The 20,828-nt window shown below is 38.1% G+C and overlaps 1 protein-coding gene across 1 annotated transcript in view; it reads left to right on the top strand.

The window, feature by feature from the left end:
- LOC134627593 (receptor-type tyrosine-protein phosphatase gamma-like) overlaps nucleotides 1-20,828 on the top strand; it is a 113,668-nt gene that overhangs the window by 47,152 nt on the left and 45,688 nt on the right. Inside the window, exon 3 of the mRNA XM_063473824.1 lies at nucleotides 7,893-8,072. Within this exon, the coding sequence (XP_063329894.1) occupies nucleotides 7,893-8,072 (180 nt within the window). The remainder of the gene's footprint in view (nucleotides 1-7,892; nucleotides 8,073-20,828) is intronic.

Here is a 20,828-nt window from a genome sequence, read left to right as displayed (position 1 = left end):
ATGTTTACAGTGTCTGTTAGTTGAATATTTTCAAATGCTTTTTAGGGGGTAGCACCACAATTTAACTTTGTCTTATCTGCTAAAATGCATTTCTACAGTTAATTAGATCATTTCAAGCCTGTAAGTTGTTACTTTTACAGTGTTATTGTTAAAATGTAAATCTATTTAACATGGAAACCAAGTATAGAGTTGAATGAATTATTTATGTAGGCACATACAGCAATTGAATTTGGTGTATTTCATAATAAAGCTTCTATTACAAGTAAATGTTACATTTCACATTTCTTTTATACATTTTAAAACACTGCATATATTGAACTTACAGAAATCTAATAGCTGTAAATGTATCATGAGAAGGAACCAAACCTGGTATGATTTAATCTGTAATAAAAAATGTAATTGCTTGCTTGCTTAATTTACTTTTATTTGCTTTTTGATTACTTTTTTCTTGCCTTTACAGTTTCTAAGCAATACAGCCTTCCTTTTGACAAGCTTGGAAAAAAAAAAAAATCCTCCTCTGTAGCGTCTGCAGAATCTTAACATTTGATCATTTAAAATTCAGATTAAAATAACACAGCCCTGTGATGTTCAATTACCAGTTGCAAATGTTGTTGTTGCACTAATCTGTTATAAAACGACTCAACTTTTATTTTTGTTTTTTACATAGAGATCTTCAGAGTCTGCATGTACCAAGATGTCCAACTATCACCTGCATTAAATACGGTGCATATAAACGCAAAATAAAAATCTGGTGATCATTTGTGAAAATGTAAACTAAAGTTTAAAGATGCATGCTTTGTTGGTGATTCTTTTTTTCCCCTTCTTCCTGGAGGCCCAATTGTTGCCATATTGTATTAGCTTTCTGAGGCTTTCTAATTCTCCTAGTTGAGCCAGTGCCACTACAGTACTGTGAACAGAGACATTTTTGGTGTACTTGCTTTCCTCTACCTCTTTGTTCATCACAGAATTGACAAGGTCAAACAAATGCACATTTAATTTGGTGAAGTGTAACTGAAGACTCACTCATGCTTCACCCTCTACGTACCCCCACAGTGACCCCCAGACGCCTTTTTTTTTTCATTCTTGCCAACTGCACTGATATACCAAGTACTAGATCTCACTAAGAAGTGGATATTGGTTGAGAACGCTGAGAAAAAGGTTTTAAAAGTGGGTAGGCCGACTGCAATTATTTTCTTGTTTTGCAATTCCTGGGTTGACTGTTCTTATTCACGTATTTCTTCACTTCTCTTTGAAACATCCCGACGCCCACTGAGGGCATTATGGTTTGTACCTTCATGGTTCACTGATAATTGAGTCGTCTTATGCAGATTAGCCAGTAAAGGATTCTGACAAGAAACTCCTTTTGAGAGTACAGGAGATAGAAATCTAATTGTTGCAACTAATGATTCACTTTCATAAACACCTTTCCAGTTACCTGAAAGTTTCCATTATATGTCTGGGTAAGACATCTGTGGACGTGTTGAAACTTCTAAGAGTACCAATTTTTATTCATTACATTTCTCTTGTTGAACACCAGCAAAAAGGACTCTGTCTCCGGTTGAAATGTTGTTTAGTCACTTATTTCACTCTGGTGTAACATTGGTAGTTTTGGCAGCATGACCCCATTTAGACTGGAACAGTCAGTCACCAAAATTGGCTGCCCCAGTTTTGCCAGAATGAGTTTCCTCACTTTGATTGTAGTTGCATGCTGTCTGATACAGTTTCAAATGTATTCAGACTCATTTGCAATCAGAGCTTTATGGTAGATATTCCCCTCTGTTCTCTTTCTTTCAAAGAAGCCTCTTGTGTTTTACAATGATACCAAAATCCCACATTGCATAGAAAATAAAGGTGTTAGGCCGAGCCCCAGTGTAGCGAATCCAAGAAATGACAATGAACTGCAGACCGTTCCTGGCAGCTTATAGTTGGTGCAGTGGGAGTTTGTATCTTAATTGCTAAACACTCACAATCAGCATCATTCAGTAAACTGAATTGTTTTTTTTTGTTTTTTTACCCCCCGCCCTTCCCTCAGTTGTTTCAGCTTTTGCTCTGAACTCGCTCTCTCTTTCCTTCATCACATCCCATCCCAGCCATTAGGTCACAGAGCTGCCAGGAAGCATGTAAGGAGATCTGCCTGACACAGAGAAAGTGGAACAAAGGGATAAAGTCTGTCGGTTTGTTTTATGCAAAGGAGCTCCGGCTTAGCAGTTTACTGAAGATAGGACTGTAAAATGCACGTAGTGTGACAGACTAGTGCTTTTTACTTGCCGTGCCTAAAAGTTCATTTTTAATATAGAAGCCCTTAAACGCTCTACATCCTCAGCGAGGGCCCCATCCAGGCTTCAAAAGCTATGTATAATTAGATTAACCTCACTGTGAATCAGTATCTTAATTTGAAGGTTAAAAAAAAAAACGTGTATATATACATGAGCTGTGCTGATGACACCATTCTGTAAATGGCAATATTGAGGAAGGTTCATAACCTTAGGTATTTGGTAATGATATACTTTGTTTTAGCTTCAGTTAGTTTAATATGTTGCCAAAATAATCTAGTTTAACGTGTACACCATGTGCGCGATTTTACTGTGTTGGGTCTAATCTCACACAGTTATGAGTACGATATTACATTAAACAATGTTAATGTTACCACGCCATTATTTTGTGAGGGCACAAGAAAAAAAAGAAATCATCCATGGCAGCCGTTGTCTGATTAGCGACTCAGTCTGTTCCTTTGGCTTGTCTGAACATCATACAAGCCGTGAGCTCATCGCTTGTCTAACCTGGACATTTGATACTCCTGAGTGCTGCAGCATGTGCGGCTCCACCCTCTGGAGTGTTATCAGCATATTGAAACTGACAGCAGGAGCGTTGTTCGAAATGTTATCCGATGCGCCTGCATTCACTGAACAGATTAGGCAGCACACACATAGGATGATCTTCTTTTGCGCTTCTCCATCTATACAACCGCTGTGACCCTCCTTACTGCTGACACTGTGCCTTCTATCTTCTGGCCATGTTTTGTTGTCAGTGGTACTCATGCATATGGACTGATCGGCGTAGATTTTTGCAAGTGCTAGTGTGCCAATTCTGGGAGGTCTGCCAGCCGGCATACAGCATGCGTGCTTTCACTGCAGGGGACAAAACGGAAATGACAAGGCAATCGCCATTCTGTCAGCATTGCCATGGTAGCACAGGCACGGCTGTTTATCCCAAGGTTAATGGGATGACGCCTGGAACTGAAAGTGCCAGATTGAGAGAAACATGTGCCTGTTTTACTTAAAAACAAGTAGATAGCAGAGAGCAGAGTCACATCACACAGAGCTAAGCCCGGAACAGCTCGGATTAACAAAAATGAGCGAAGAATGTTATAGGCCTCACCCATCTTACTTCTAGCGAAGATTGTAAGTAGCCCGATGAAGGCATGATTACATAAAATCCATATTTAGAGGTGATGTTTAAGCAGTAAACCTGCATTTTCACCCATCAGAAAAAAATGTCGGCATATAGACATTTTAGCATTAAACCTGCAGGAATAAAAATAGTTTTACCTTGGTGAGGCTTTTTCAGCATGTTTTGAGCTGATTGCTGTACGGCTATTTATTCTTTCTTGTCAGAGGTTTTGTTTGCTGCTGTGTGCATTGAATTTTCTCAACCAAGATTACACCTATAATAACCTATAATCATCAGTTAATTGTTAAGCAGTTATTGCATACAATATGCCCCTAAGAATGCAGTGTGTTGCAAATCCTTCCAGGACACCAAACTGCATAAATGAGCCACTTGTCACTCATCACCATCACTTTTCTTGCAAAGAATTAGAAATAGCTGACCAAATTAAACATTTTTTTTGATGATTTAGCTTCTACTTTCTTTCTTTCTTTCTTTCTCTACCATATGATCGCATTTGTGAGCTACTATTTGCAGTTGAGTTTTGATACCACTGGGTATTTATTAATTTAGTATCTGCGCAGCATCTGAGCAGCATCTAGCTTATTCTGTAGAACTGAAGAACTTGATATTTCTAACTTGCAACTGGTCTTGAAAAGTCCCACAACCATGCTTCTAATCATGCCTGCAGTTACCAGCTGAACTGCCATTTAGTTTCATTCTTTCACCCTTCTTGAATCCCTCGGCGAACTGTAAATGTGAGCGGTGATTCATAGCTGTTGAACCATGCTGTGATTTTCCGTTTAAGCTGGAGATATTCCTGAGATAGGAGCTGTTACATAAGCGTAAGTCATTTATTTTTGTTTGTCAAATATATGCTCATAAAATCCAGCATACTCATTGAACTACCTGACGGCACAAAAGATTTTCAGTAGAATAAATGTGACATGTAGCATATTGCAGGAGCTCTTCTCACAGAGCCACATACTCGGTGTAGTTGAAAATACCTATAGTGTGTAATGTTTCAGATAAATCATTTCACCGCATTTTGGAACCAGTACCTTTTTTTTAATTTCTTCACCTCAGCCTTATAGAGAGGCAAGGCTGCAATGAGAAAGGCTTAACCGCTAGGATTATAGTCATTCTGATGGATGGTGATGAGACAGATTAATCGACTGCTGTGTAACCCGCACTTATCTGATTTTAGCACTGCTCCTCCCTTTCTCTTCTTGAAAGGCTGAATTATTTCTCTTGCAGTAAATGGGATGTAATGTTTGTTTCACTGGAAAATTAGCAAAAGATTACACAGTTTTACACTTCAAATGAAAGAAACCTGTGAAACAGCACAGTCAATCCAATGTGCTAGTTTAATAACATTTACACCTGAACTTTATGACTAAATATCATATTGCTTACCAACAGTAATTCAAAGTTGTTTTTATATTCTGTGACTTACTCATTTTGAAATATGTTATCAAGGTCTGTGAAGCCTTGTGGATCTCAGTAACATCTGAAATTTGTTGTCGTTTGAAACTATTCACTAAAGGGGGAAAGCAAGAGAATGAGGGTTGAAATTGCCCACTGCAGAACCAGAACAGTTTTTAGGGTGATGTATTTTTTTAATTTAAATTTTTTTTTTATCTGTAGGTTTGCTAGCCCCCATAGCTCGCTTTGTCAGTTAGGGAAATGGTAAGCATTCAGAGCAGTTGGAGACATTTCAGACCGCTCTGCCAAAGAAAACATACATTTTCTGCAAACACAAATGAGACTGAAGCAAGTCGTAGCCAACTGTACGACTACCTCAAATGTGTAATTGTGTGTGTAATGTGTAATTTTATCAGCAACATTGGTAACCAAACAAATTTTCAATCTGAAAACCATTTATAATTACACCTCTGCAGACTACCACAGTTGATTTTAAAATCAAACAGCCAAGATGTGATTGAAATTTTCAGCTTTAACTTAAGAGGTTTAAACAAAATATTGCTGTAACTATTTAGAAATTGCACGGTACAATTTATATACAGTTCTCTATTTCCGGCAGCTTAAATGGACAAAATTACACATTTTAAATGTAGGGATTGTTTTTAATACTTGGATGAAAATTCTTAGCTTTCAGTGACTGTCAGTGAACCTCCTTGAGATGCTCCGTTAGGCTTTCACTGCAGTCACCTTCAGTTGATGGTTGTTTGAACATCTCTCTGCCTTCAACTTGTCTTCACTAACTGAAAAGCGAGCTCTGTTGGGTTGACATCACGTGATTGACTTGGCTGCTGAAGAATATCATGACTTTTTTTATGCACCGAGAAGCTCTTGGGTTGGTTTTGCAGTGTCCTTTGGGTCTTATCCATTTACCCCGTGAAGCTCTGTCCAATCAGTTTTTGTAGCTTTTGGATGAATCTGAGCAGAGAGCATAGCCCTGTACACTTCAGAATTCATCCCTCTACTTCTGTTAACAGACTGGTTTTGTTGGCAGTCATGCATGCCAGTGACATAACATTGCCTCCAATATGATTGACAGATTGATGTGTTATGCTTTCAATCATGAGCTGTTCCTTTCCTTCTCCGTTCTTTTCTCTTCCTATCATTCTGACAGAAGCTACAAGTTGTCTAAGTCTAATCTATCCTTCCTGTTCTTGAGTGTAACCAGTAGTTTGCACCTTCTTGGAAGTGATTGTTAGAATTTTGAACGAGATTACCTACTTGAAAGGTTGTCTTGATTTAGATTGAGTTAGATGGATTTTCTTTAACCAGTGAAATAATTTTTTGATTCTAAGCATTAGGGTTTTTTTTGTTTTCTTATTTAAAATGAAGCAATATGAGAATCCAACTGCTCTGTGATCCCGAGGATGTTTTTGCTCTGGTTGATGTATAAAATCACTTTGAATTGCTAGATATTTGGTGGTTTGCCTTAGTAGCAAGCAGCTTTTTACATTATAAGAAGCAGCTGTTTCATTGTTGATGGGAAATTTAATAGATTACAGAACTTTCATTTAAAAATTAGCTTTTTAAAAAAATTGGTATTGATACACTTTCCATTTAGATAGCAAGGTAGTAACTACCTTAAAATACAAGTTAAACATGATAAGGGAAAAATGTACATTTTTACACAAAGGCTTAACAAACTTCTGTGCACGTAACATTGTATGGTCAACATTTGCTCCAATTTTATGCAAATCCTTTCGGGATTTATGATTGGCAAGCAGCTTTCACTTGCTTCATAGTATTACTGGTTTTTCATAATGGAGTCCTCTTTCATTTTATGAAATATTAGGCTTGATATTGGTACAAATATATTGGTGAGTCTACAATCATGACTGATAAATATAATCCCGCTCTGTAGATGTACTCATTAGTTAGAAATGTAGCTCCAATCCATTTAAATATTTCACTATGATTCAGACCTTATTATTCTATACTCTTGTAGGTGGTCTTGTGAATTTGGTGGACAAATCAAAGATATTTCCTTGATTTTAGTGCACTTTTAAGAACCTGGCCCTTTTTATTTGAGCGATTAATAAAGCAATTTCCCTTTCTGGATCTGCACACACTTCAAGTGCATATTTGTCCTCTGGTCGATATGTTAAAACACTGATTATTTCCAAATAATCTTAAATGTCACACTATCATTTTAAGAGACTTGAGCACAGCCTCATTGGCTGCAAGGTATTTAAATGCAGCAAGCCCTTAAGCCACCCTTGATTCGGCGTCTTCTCATGAAGGGGAGTTCTTATATCTTTTTCACGAGCCTGTAGCAAAGTTGCCCTATGTCTGTGGGGAATTGGATCATGAATATTGTGTTAACCCAGAAAAGTTAAAATCCATGCATGCTTCCTTGTTCCCCTGATCCCCTCAGCTTTTGTTGTTGCATTGGCCAATTGTACCCGAGAAGAGATCAAGGGGACCCCTGTCGGTTGTGGATTATTCCTTTGTAGCGCCGCCACTGTAGGGGATAGAGGATTAGAAAAGTGCAGACAGTGGATGATGATGTTACAGGAAGTTCGTTTTCAGCACACACAGCAGATTAATGGTTAATCTGGAGTATTTTCTGTTGAATATGTTTAAATATTTGTTGTAGTTTTTTCCCCCCTATTTTTTTTATATATTTTGCTTTGTTTTAAGGATGGAAGATGAGATGGGTGCCCATCAATTCTGTGCCCACTGTAGGCTCAATTTCAATTAGTGCAGCACGATGGGATTATGCTTCCTATGGATATTTATATCATATACATAGACAATTAAGACTGGAATTGCCTTTACCCAGATGATGAATTTTCATAATGTTTACATGTTTTCCCTGCAGTGGCAGGGTGGGGTGCGAACAGATTTAGAAGGCACTGCAGCTCAGTGAATATAGCACAGAATCCTTATTGCTGCTGTTCCAGTAATATTGTCAGGGTTTCTATGTATGTGTCAGAGCCAGTATGCTTAGACAGATGTGATTTCTAGGGGCTAGTCTGCATTGTGCATAATCATCATACATCTTGTGTCTTTTATTTCTGCAGGAAGCCATGGACCTCGAGGCTGGGCAGCCTTATACCCAGAATGTGCCGGAAACAACCAATCACCTGTGGACATTGCAGATGAACAAGCTCAGATTTCTCAGGAGTACCTGAAGCTGGAGCTTGACAAGTTCAACACAGAGTCCTCCAACCAGACCACGATGAAGAACACTGGAAAGACAGGTTTGCAGTAGAGAATTTGTTTATCCCTCATTCAAAAAGCAATGCAGCAGCAATACCAATCATCTTTAATTTCCATGACTGCTATCTTGAGACATGACATGTGATGGTTACACAGTCAGGGAAAAAATTATTTGAACCCCAGCTGATTTTGTAAGTTTGCCCACTAACAAAGAAATGATCAGTCTATGATTTCAGATGTGGGTTTATTTAAACAATAACCATAAAATCCAGAAAAATGCATTTCAAAAAAGTTATAAATTAATTTGCATTTGCATGAATGAAATAAGTATTTGCAAAACATGCTGTAGTACTTGGTGGAAAAACAATTGTTGGTAATCATAGAGGTCAGACCAGTCTTACAGTTGGTCACAAGTCTTGCACACATCTCAGGGGGGATTTTGTCCCACTCCTCTTTGCGGATCCTCTCCAGGTCATTAATGTTTCGTGGCTGATGTTTGACAACTCGAACCGTCAGCCCCCTCCACAGATTTTTGATGGTATTTGATGGGACGATCGTGGCTCAAGAGTTGGCAGTTTGTCTTGTAATCGGAAGGTTGCCTGTTCGAGCCCCGGCTCCGACAGTGTTGGTCGTTGTGGCAAGACACTTCACCCGTTGCCTACTGGTGGTGGTCAGAGGGCCCGGTGGCGCCAGTGTCCGGCAGCCTCGCCTCTGTCAGTGTGCCCCAGGACAGCTGTGGCTACAATGTAGCTTGCCATCACCAGTGTGTGAATGTGTGTGTGAATGGGCGGATGACTGAATGTAGTGTAAAGCGCTTTGGGGTCCATAGGGACTAAGTAAAGTGCTGTACATATACAGGCCATTTACCATATTAAGGTATGGGGACTGACTTGGCCACTAAAAGACCTTAATATGCTTCTTCTTGAGCCAGTCTTTTGTTGCCTTGGCCGTGTGTCACTGTCATGGTGGAATACTGACCCATACCCATACTGACCCATACAATGCCTTGGCTGAGGTAAGGAGGTTCTCACTCAAGAGTTGACATGGCCCCTTCCATTCTTCCTTTGATGCGGTGCAGTTGTCCTGTCCCCTTGGCAGAAAAACACCCCGAAAGCATAATGTTTCCACCTCCGTGTTCGATGGTGGGTACTGTGTTCTTGGAGTCATACGCAGCTTTCTTCCTCCTCCAAACACGGCAAGTTGAGTTGAGGCCAAAATAGCTCGATTTTGGTCTCATCTGACCACAACAATTTCACCCACTCCTCCACTGGATCATTGAGATGTTCAGTGGAAAACTTGAAACAGGCTTGTACATGTGCTTTGTTGAGCAGGGGGACTTTGCGGGCACTGCACGATTTCAGTCCTTCTCGGCGTAGTGTGTTGATGACTATGGTCCCAGTGGCCTTGAGATCATTGACAAGTTCCTCCCAAGTAGTTTTGGCCTGGTTCCTCACCATTCTCATTATCATTGAAACGTGTGAGATCTTGTGTGGAGCTCCAGACCGAGGGAGATCGGCAGTTATTTCATGGTTCTTCCATCTGCGAATAATCGCGCCATCTGTTTTCACCTTCTCACCCAGCTGCTTTGTGATGGTCTTGTAGCCCATTCCAGCCTTGCGTTGGTTCACAATCTTGTCCCTGATATCCTTGGAATGCTCTCTGGGCTTGGCCATGGTGCAGAGATTGGAATCTAGATAGAATGATTGCTTCTATGGACGGCTGTTTTTTATACAGGTAACGAGTTGCGAAGGCTCCCAATGTCAGCTCGTTACCTGTATAAAATACACCTGGGAGCCATAAATCTTGCTGATTGATCAAATACTTATTTTGTTCATGGAACTTTTTGAAATGCATTTTTCTGGATTTTTTTTTGGGGGGGGGGGGGGTATTGTTCCCGTCTCTCACTGTTCAAATAAACCTTCCATTGAAATTCTAGACTCACTTACAAAATCAGTTGGAGTTGAAATAATTTTTTCCCTGACTGTATACAGTGGCTTGCAGATTTTGGTACCCTTGGTTAAAATTTCTCTTCCCGTGAATACACAAAGTGAGTAATAGATGACCTGATTTTCAAACCAGATACATTTCTTTGATAATTTGGGCATGATTATTTAATCATTTCCATCATCTACTGTTCAAAATAGAGGAGAAACACGAACCTGAAGCATGAGACTGAGCACGGTCAGCTCTTAGTAACACCCCTTCTGGCAAGTATCGTAGTTTGTAAACACATTTTTCAGCCAGCTTAGAGTCTTTCATTTTAGGTGCGCTTTTTCAACCCTTTTCTTTACAAAAGTTCTGTGAGAGTCTTTGACCGTCTTTTCTTTTGTGATCCACAGTTGGGGTGGCTGTCAGGGCCTGTGCTTCTTGAGATACTCCACTGTGGATTTTAAAGTGTGTTTAGGATCATTATCCTGTTGTAGAAGCCATCCTCTTTCCTACTACAGCATCTATACAGATGGTCTCATGTTTGCTTGCAGAATTTGCTGGTATTTCATTGAATCCGTTCTTCTCTCTGCCACTGAAATGTTTCCCGTGCCACTGGCTGAAACACAAGCCAAAAGTATGATCGATCTATCCCCTTGCTTAGCAGTTGCTACTGTAGTGCATTTTTTTAATGAAATCCTGCACAAAACAGCTTTGCTTATTGCAGCCTCAAAATGATTTTTTTTTTTTTTACTTTTCCAGTCCACAGAACTCGTCTCTAAAATGCTTGTTTAGCTGTTTATTTGCAGATTTCCAAAGCTGACTTTTCTGATAATGATGCATGAAAGTTTATTTCTCCCACCTGACATTTCCATAAAGCTCACATTCTTATAGCAGTTCTTTCTGGGGAAAAAAAAAAAAAGTTTTCTGAACTTATATTGACCCCTACGGTTCCTGTTCACTGCTTTATAATTTCTTAATTATATCATGAACTGAGGAAGTGGCTACATGAAAACCCTTTGTTTCTTTCCTTCTCCTGCTTTGTGGAGGATTTTAGCTTTTAGCATACTAAAACGCTGCTTGGAGGAGCCAATTGCTTCTGATTGTTGGGACAAGGTTTGAAGAGTCGCTGTATAGTTAAAGCTTTGATATTTAAATCACCTGGCCTTTCCTAAGGATGATTGTGAAAAAGCCAAATCCCTAAAAAGCTAATTTATCTCCGAGACCTTGATAAAAGATATCGGAGAGCTCAAATCTCTCAGGGTGTAGAGACTGTTATGTGGGGCTCTATTTTTTTTCTCTCCTGTGCTTAAAAAAATGCAAATTATCTTTTACTTTACAGTATGTGGAAATCATTCATCTTCTACTCACTTAGCTCTTTACAGTAATGGGAATTACTGACCAGGGAAACCCAGAGTTTTGCATGCTACGGTTATATTATACAACATGACTTAAGCTTGCTTTAATATGTTTTATCTGTAGTTGTTTATGACCATTGGGAGTAATGCTACACTCATACAGCAGGAAAATCCTCATCTGGAAATATGGGACTCTGATTTGTAGGATCATTGTAATCATGTAGCTTCACTTTGACTAATCTAGTGATTACATGCAAAATGTGGTCATTATGTCTAGAAACTGCTTTAAAATATAATTTCACTGATGTGATGCAAGACTGAAGTTATCCAATATGATATCAAAATGTAAATCTTTAAGTGATTAAAAAAATTGCATATGTACATGTTAAACACAGGAATTTAAGCATGTAGATTTCAGAGATTTTATACTTGAAATGTCAAATTTCAAACCACAGCAGCACAAACACTGAAATTACACTCAGTAGTATCTGCCAAGATTTCTGTACATCTATCAGTGGATCCAGAGATTTCTTTGTTATTGGCTCTACTGTACTCCTCTTCTGCTCTGCTCATTCTCTTTGTGTTCAGTGCCTTGTTTACAGATGCATTTTGAAGTTTACTTGTTAACCGCTACTTCAAACCGTAAACTTTGTTTGTTTTTTTTTATCCCCCCACTGAGCAAATCCGTGGACCACTGGTGTGAAAACCTTGACCCTAATTGATCTCTGCGCTTTTGGCACGGTTTCTCTCTGCAAGTAATGTCATCCTTTGCATTTGATCATAATGAGAGTTTTTAGCCTCCATGACAACCAAGGCCACTGACACAGCCCGCAATGCTGCGGGGTGCTTATTTACAAAAATGGAACTAACACGGCTGGGTGCAATTTTTGGACGTTTACAGTACAAAGGGAATTTTGCATTGTTAAAGCACTGTCCAAATCAGGAAAATGAAACTATACTGCCACAGAATATTACAGTGCAAAAGCTAGTTAGGTGAGGTCTACTTAATTTTTTTAGCAAATTCATGTCATTGTCTCATGAAATTTGATTTAATCAGTTTCACTTGAATGGAGGTTTTTGGATTTTTAATGAGAGGACAGGTTGACTTGACTGATGAATTACTGAAAATATTACATTTCCAAGATGAAATATAGATATAGTACTATGCCAGTATCTAAAGCCACTCATTTCTTTATATTTTGTTTTCAAGGCACCACACTCTTGTATTATTTATTTATTTATTTTTAAATGGTCTCATCAATAGACTTTCTGAAGGTCTTTGAAAAGATAGTCAAGTTCCAAAGAAAAAGTTTCACTCATTTTCAGTCGAGTCCTTGTTCCTGACCATATTAAGAGGACTGTGGTTTTTTTCTTCATTTTTTTTTGTTTGTTAAGCCACTTAACAGTGACCCATGAAACACTCAAACATAAAAACCCCCACCTGACTCAATGGATGAACAAGTGTTGTGTTTACACATAACAGACAACTTAGCAAAGAACCAATTTTAAATTATATCTTCTCTTCGTTACCGTTTTTTTTTTTTTTTTTTTTTTTTTTTTTTTGTCTCATATACTGTATTTACATTTACCACATTTTTGAATAATTGCTGCACCAATTTCCCATTTTTTCCTACCAAATTTAAAGAAATAAAGAGCAGCTCGAGACTTTTGAATAGCACTGTACATGATTTTTCTTTTGAAATGTGTGAAAATCAGATTTGTATGGATAGAGGTATAGATTTCTTTCAACCCTAAAATATAAATATATATATAGATATATATATATATATCTATATATAGATATATATATATATATAGATATATGTATAGATATATATGTATAGATATATATGTAGAGATATATGTAGAGATATATATGTATAGATATATATAGATATATATATATATATATAGATATATGTATAGATATATATGTATAGATATATATGTAGAGATATATGTATAGATATATATGTATAGATATATATGTAGAGATATATGTATAGATATATATGTATAGATATATATAGATATATATATATAGAGAGAGATATATATATATATAGAGAGAGAGATATATATATATAGAGAGAGATATATATATATAGAGAGAGATATATATATATATAGAGAGAGAGAGATATATATATATATAGAGAGAGATATATATATATAGAGAGATATATATATAGAGAGAGATATATATAGATATATAGAGAGAGAGAGAGATATATATATATATATATATATATATATATATATATATATATATAGATATATATATATATATATATATATATATATAGATATATATATAGATATAGATAGATAGATAGATAGATAGATAGATAGATATATATATAGATATATAGATAAAAGAGAAGCTCAGAACATGTTTAAAATCAGTGTGTAAACTTTTATTAGCTTCTCAGAGGCCTTGAAATCATCACTTGAAATATTTTCACAGGGATAGGTTGTTAATACTTTATTGATCAAACTATTCAGCAAAGTTGTGCATGAAGATTACTTTTTGGCCTTCACATTCATCATCTTTTGTTTTCCACATCATTACTTGTTGCATCCTTGATTCATTGTTTACTCAGTCTAGCTCAGTCAACAGAATAGCAGGAATACAATCTTTTGTTCTTTTGATGGTTCTCAATTCAGCCTATGCCTGAGATGACAAAGTTTATCAAGTGCATTGATTGTAATGGTGCTGTGGGTCTTGGTTTCTTGTTATTGCCACTAACTCATCTTAATAAGTAGAGCGGCCCTTTATTCCTGACCTGTGTCAAATATTAGTATTTTGTATCCCTTTTCGGCTTGGCTGCAATATGACATTTCTTTTTGCTTGTTAGATTATCACAGTTTTTATTTGAGGCTCTTCAGTTTTCAAGGTCTGCTTCAAAAGACTAATGCAGGAGGTAGCATTAGTGTCAAATCATTAGTCTCAGTGGTATAACCTTCAGTCAAAAGTGCATTACCATATGGCCATTTTGTGTGAATAAGTGATGTTTAACGCCAGTAAAAAAATGGCTTGTATTAATAAGATTTTTTTTTTAATGATCTACTTCTAATTTTGTGTTAGTTCTGCTTTTTCTTAGCCAGTTTTATCAACAGAAACAAATTTTGAGCATAAAGCTAACACAATACGCAATAGTCATAGCAGTTTTATGTTAACATTAGGGGTGCAATGATACACAAAATTCACGGTTCGGTTCGATACTTTGGTGTGACGGTTCGATATTTTTTCGATACAAAAAAATGTTCATGCCTTTTTAATTTGTCATTTATTAAAATTATAAATATATATTTTAACTCAAAAGTACAGTTTTTAAATTTAATGTTGCTGAAACAACAAAATAATAAATCTATCTGATCGAGAAATCACTCATCTTTGGAAGAGAGAGTTTATTACAGAGAAATGGCTCTTTCCAAAATAAAAGCTATACTATACGCTTCTTCTGGGGTGTATTCTCAGCAGCATATTAAACATATCAGGTCCCCATAAGGAGAATCATGTGCTAACGGCTGTCTAAATGACTCGGGTAAAGTTTGTAGCATGTGTGCTTGTTGTTTTTGTCTGCTTCCACTTGTCTTTGCACTAGGATGATGTCGGAGTAAATGTGCAGTCATATTCGTTGTGTTCCCACTAGTGCTGTCAGCGTTAATCTCGTTAAAATGACATTAATGCCATAACGCGGCAAATCTCCGTTAACGAGTTACCGCGGATCGCCCCGTGCGTGGGGCTGGACGACGTCAACACGTTAACAAGCTAACTGCGCTAACGCACTAGTTCCCACCAATTGAGCATTGCGTGGCACATCCGACATACTGTTTTACTTTTGTCCATGACGCGCTTACCTTCAGGGTCATACTTCACATGAAAACCAAGATAGTTCCAAACGCCAGATCTGAATGAGGGTGGGGGAGGTTCAATTTCGGGTAGCGTTGAGGCAGTTGCCATGTTGCAACGAGCTTAGCTTCTGTCTTGCTAGCTTGCGCTGCGCTCAGTGGATCTGCGCTCGACAGTGCAGCCTAGGCGGAGTAATGGAACGCAGATCCACTGAGCGCTCAACACAGACAGCATCGTCAGAAGAAAAGTTGATAAAATAAATAAGAAATTTTGTATTGTTCGATACATATGCATACCGAACCGAAAGCACTGTATCGAACGGTTCAATATCGATACGAGTATTGTTGCACCCCTAGTTAACATGGATATTTTTTTTTAACGAGCAAATAAAAATATCGTCAATTCCATTCATTTTTTTTGTCAGTGTTTCAAGTAACTTTTAAATTTTCCTTTTTAGCATTTACATTTGGCATATAAACACACACTAAATGAAACTACTATGAAGTTGTAACCTCTGCTTAGGACCTTTTATCTTTAGCGATAGCTTTTTACTGTGTTGTTAATTTTTGATAGTTTCATCCTCTTTGCTTATGGCTCAGTCACACTAGTGTAAAAACAGAACGTCAGCCTCCTTGCAACTAGGAAAACTCGATGGTTTCCTTGTGATCATATGTATTTTATTTTTATTTATTTAAAAATAAAATGGAGACCGTCAGAGACGGATAGCCAGCCGACCAACTGATTGCCCAGAGGCTGAGCACGCAACACTGTTGATCACTTTTGATAGCAAGGCAGTTGGACAGGTCGTCTGTTGGGAGGCAACCTAACAAATACAGTGGCCCCTCATTTATCGCGGGAGTTACGTTCTAAAAATAACCTGCTATTGGTGAAATCCGAAAAGTAGTCAACTTTATTTTTTACAATTATTATAGCTGTTTTAAGGCTGTAAAACCCCTCATTAAACACTTGATACACTTTTCTCAGACAGGCATGAACATCTTCACTCTTTTCTCTCTTGTTTAAACACTTTCTTGGGTGCTACTGCAGGTGCCTCTGACAGTGCAAAACGTTTCGTGGACATTGTATTTCATGGGGAGATAACTTACAATATACAGTACAGCACTTCAGAGTCACACTGCTAGCGATCAAAGATTTATGTAAATTTGACAAGCCGAACGGATTCTGTACTGTACAGGAGACGTGGCACGAGATTGATTGACAATGGTCTACAGCCAATCAGGACGCAGAACACAATGTGCTGTTTAAAAAAAAAAAAAAAAAAAAAATCTTGCAAAATTGCACAAAAAAAAAAAAAAAATCAGCGAAACAGCGAGGCCACCTTGTAGCGACGGACCACTGTAATCATGGTCCGACTCAGACTGCCTGTGGTCACACTGGCAAAGGTTTGCAAATAGTCACCATCAAATTCAGCCTGTGCCAATGAGCACAACTTGTCTGACACGTCTCCTTGCAATCGGGGATTGGACTCAACTGGTCGCAGCTAGTTGTGTTCTGGTTATATTCCAAGATAAAAGCAAGACTGACTGACTGTCATTTTGCTGTGAAATCACCATCCTGCAGCAACTATTCCACTACCTGTAGAGGAATTTCAGTTTCAGATCTTCTGATCTGGCTTGAGTCTGATTTTAAGTAGGTAATGTGAATTTCTGTATGTGTAGTTGGCAATACATTTGGAACAGACTGCTACAGATTTGCGATTTTTAGCTGATTTATCACATTTAATAGCTGCATTATCACAAACAGTTTACGTGATTTTGGCCGTGCTGCGGTCTTCAACCGCTTTTTGTGAACGAAGGCGAGATTGGCTTCTTTTTTTTTTTTTGCTATGTTCTCATGAAGGTTAAGATGTTCTAAATCATCATTTTGATCCATGATAACCTGTTTACATTTCCCTTTTTGTCATCCTAGTTGTTGATATCATGAATTATAACTACATTAGGTCTATACACCAAGTCTGCTCCATCTCCGTCCATGCGAAGACATCCTGAAGTTGGAGTGTTTTCAACTTGACCAAACTTGTTTTATTTTCCTTCTAAAAGAAATATCTTGTTCTTAGGAGCAGATTGTTCCACCATGTTCATCAGCTAGCCGCTAACTGTTCCTGTCATTTGGAGCTGAGCTGGTGGAGTGTAGTATGTTTCACAGTGTTTTTGCTGAAAGCAGTTGCCTGCTGATGCTGAAAACTGAACAAAACATTAAAGTCTCAAGAATGAAAGCTAAACAAAAGCTGACACTTTGTATAGAGCTCTGTGAAGGGAAAGGCAGCTGCAGATTTCAGGCACGTTTGTCATTTTTATTGACTCTTTTCATGTTGTCATGTTTGGCTCTTGTGTCATTTGACACATTATAATTGATTTAATGGCACAAATACCTTAAGTTTTGAAATTGGCGTTTAAAATCCAATACTTGTGCAAAGTGCTCGAGAAATCTGAGCATTTTTCTCGAGATCAATGGCCCGACTCTTTCGAGCTTTGCGTTTTCAACCCATCATCGCCACCAGGAGGTGCTGGAATCAAAGTGCTGAGTTCCTCCAGGGAGTGGCTTTAACATTACACTATTTAAAAGTCAGTGTTGTAATTAAGAAGTGAGTGAATAGATCTTAAAAGTTCATTGCGATTGATTTCATGGCATTCCCTTGTGCCTTGACCTGCTTTGAGATCGGGCTGATTGGCTGCCATTCAAGCAGTATTCCTCAACAAAACATTTCTCAGTAAAATTTCAAACAACTCCCAACCAAATTCATGGGGAATCGGAAGGCCCCAGAGACATTTGCATTGATCAAGGATTTACTTTCACACACACTCCCCTTCTTTCACAGGCTGTGATTCAAGGTCTTTTTGGCTTAGCTTCTAATTCCTCCTCTGCTGTTGGAGGGTTCAAACACACGCAGGGCCGCATTTTTAATGAAACTCCCAAGGCCAGCCAGCAACCCCTTTTCTTGGCTTTCTTGTGTTGCACACAGGATTACACTACTTCAACAACGGCAGTAACAGGGATTTATTACCATCTATGTAAATGTTTTTTGCGGTTTTGTAAAGCAGTTGCACAATTATGATAATGCCGTGGGTAGTTATTTCCTGTGCAGATTGATCCTTCACTTTGACCTGATGCTTTCAGTCTTGGAAATCTCCGGCATCATTTCTTCTCCTTCATGCTGTGGGCCTTCAGCTTAAGCGGCACTGGCACGTTAATACTGCTGGCAGATTCTTTCTTGCCTCACGACAGGGGCACGGATCATCCCTCATCACACAATGTTCTCCTCTCTTCAGATCATCTTGTCTCTTGGTTCTTTTTCTCAAGATCTCATACTCATTTTCTTCCTGCTACCTGTCACTGGTCTGTTTGAGTTACTTTGATTCCATTCATTCGCTCAGGACAACTTGTTCGCCATGTTATCTATTTACTGACAATCTGTGTTTGCTTGTTCAGATGCTCATCCTCCTAGTTTGCTTTGTGAAATGATTAAAAGTGGGCTTTTCTTATTCACAGGCTGACTAAATCCTCCTGTAACTAGAGGGATCAACTGACGGAGCACCAGGTCTAATCTGGCTAATGATGTCAAACATAGATGTGGTAAAGGGCTGTAGATGCATTAGCATATAACCTCAGCCAGGACAGTGGGAGGGATGATAATCTGCCGTGCCATGGTGTTTGAGATGCTGTGGAAATTTAACACAGCTTAAACTCAACATTACACGATCTTTCTGAGTGTAACAGCGGGCAGATAGTCTGAATTTTTAAGGTGAATCCCAGTAGCTGCAGATGCATGAAAACATAAGAACATTTTTTAACTTCTGAAGAAGGGTTGCAGATCTTCCGCTCGCATATCAGCCTTTGAGTTAAATATTTAAAGTTTCCATTGATGCATAAGGTTATAATCTGAGCAATCTGTACTTGCCAGTCACTTCATTAGGTTCATTTTCTTGTTGTAGGGTCTTTACCTCACAATATAAGGTGCCTTGAGACGACTGTAATTTGGTGCCATATGAATAAAATTGAATTCAATGAATCAGCCAATCACACATCTGCAGCTCAATGCATTTAGGCATGTGGACATGGAGAGGATGACCTGCTGAACATTAAACTGTGCAGAATGAGGAAGAAAGGTGATTTAAGTCACTTTGAATTCATCATGGTTGTTGGTGTTAGATGGGGTGGTCTGACTATTTCTAGAGTTTACAGAAAATGGTGCGAAAAAGAGAAAATATCCAGTGAGCGGCAGTTATTGGTTTGAAAATGGCTTGCTGATGTCAGAGGAGAATGGACAGGCTGCTTCAAGCTGAAAGGACGGTAACAGTAACTCAAATAACCAGTCATAACAACCAGGGTATGCAGAAGAGCGTCTCTGAGAATATGAAACTGAGGCTACAATTTGTACAGGCTCACCAAAATTGGACAATAGGAAAAACGTTGATGATCACTCTCGATTTCAGCCGTAATATTCGGATGGTGGGGTCAGAATTCGGCATAAACCACATAAAAGCATGGATCGAGGCTGAGGACGATGGTGTAATAGTGTGTGGGATATTTTCTTGGCACACGTTTCAGGACCCTTGGTACCAACTGAACATGATTTTAACGCTTACCTGAGTATTGTTGATAACTGTGTTCATGACCTTGCATCCAGCAGGATAAAACGGCGTTCACCAAGTTTAAATGATCTCACACTAGTTTCTTGAACATGAACATCACTGTCCACAAATGCCATCCACAATCGCCAGATCTCAATCCGACAGAGCACCTTTGGGATTTGGCGGAACAAAGGATTCATGGATGTGGCTCCAACAAATCTACAGCAACTGTGTCACGTGACCTTATTGACAAGTAGTTTGTAGAAAAGGTGTAGAATTTCCACATTGAAAAATTTTGGTGCGCTGCCCGTGTGAGACTTTTGATACAACCAGCTTTCTTTTTCTCTCTCTCAAATACCAACATGGTCCATAAGTATCAGTTTTTGAGTATGATATTCTCGATGTTTAAGTAATTTTCTACATAGTTTAACTTTGCATAAAGTTCTCAAGCTGGAAATATTTTATACTGCTTCATTTTCTGTCTCTTAGGCTTTTGATACTCAGTTCAGAGAACATTGGCAAAAAAAATGTCTGTATTGAATACCGCTGTGAGTTAATTACATCCTGCATGAAAACCCTGATAGAAATAGCAGGCTCATAGGGAATGTGCTAGTTCATTCTGCAATAAAATCATAAGTTCAGATGTAAATTCAAAGAGGTAGCAACAACATTCAGATGAGCTTCTAGAAATAGATTTTTGTTTGTTTTTTTTGTGGCAAATTTATAATTGTAGACATGTTGAAGTCACATCAATGTATGTAAGCTAATTAAATTCTTTTACTTAAATAGTATTGTAATGAACTTATCTAATATAGAACGATTTAAAATGCTACAAAAAGCTTAATTTTCCCCACAAAATGTAATTAAAGTTTGCTTGCAGAAACTGTTTATAATCCTTTGAGAGAGAATGCAATAATGGCTGCTATTAAGAAAAGGCAATGGCATTAAAACCTTGTGAAAAGCTAGCGCATGGAAGAAGCTCACAGTGCGAGAGAAGGCTGTTGTGTCTTTTAGCGAATCATGCAACAACTTAAAGAAACTCTGGCTTTTACTTTTAAAGCGGCG

The sequence above is a fragment of the Pelmatolapia mariae genome, linkage group LG5, assembly GCF_036321145.2.
Source record: "Pelmatolapia mariae isolate MD_Pm_ZW linkage group LG5, Pm_UMD_F_2, whole genome shotgun sequence".
Classification (NCBI taxonomy): domain Eukaryota; kingdom Metazoa; phylum Chordata; class Actinopteri; order Cichliformes; family Cichlidae; genus Pelmatolapia; species Pelmatolapia mariae.
Note: the sequence above shows the minus strand (reverse complement) of the source record. Positions and strands in the feature narration are given on the sequence as shown.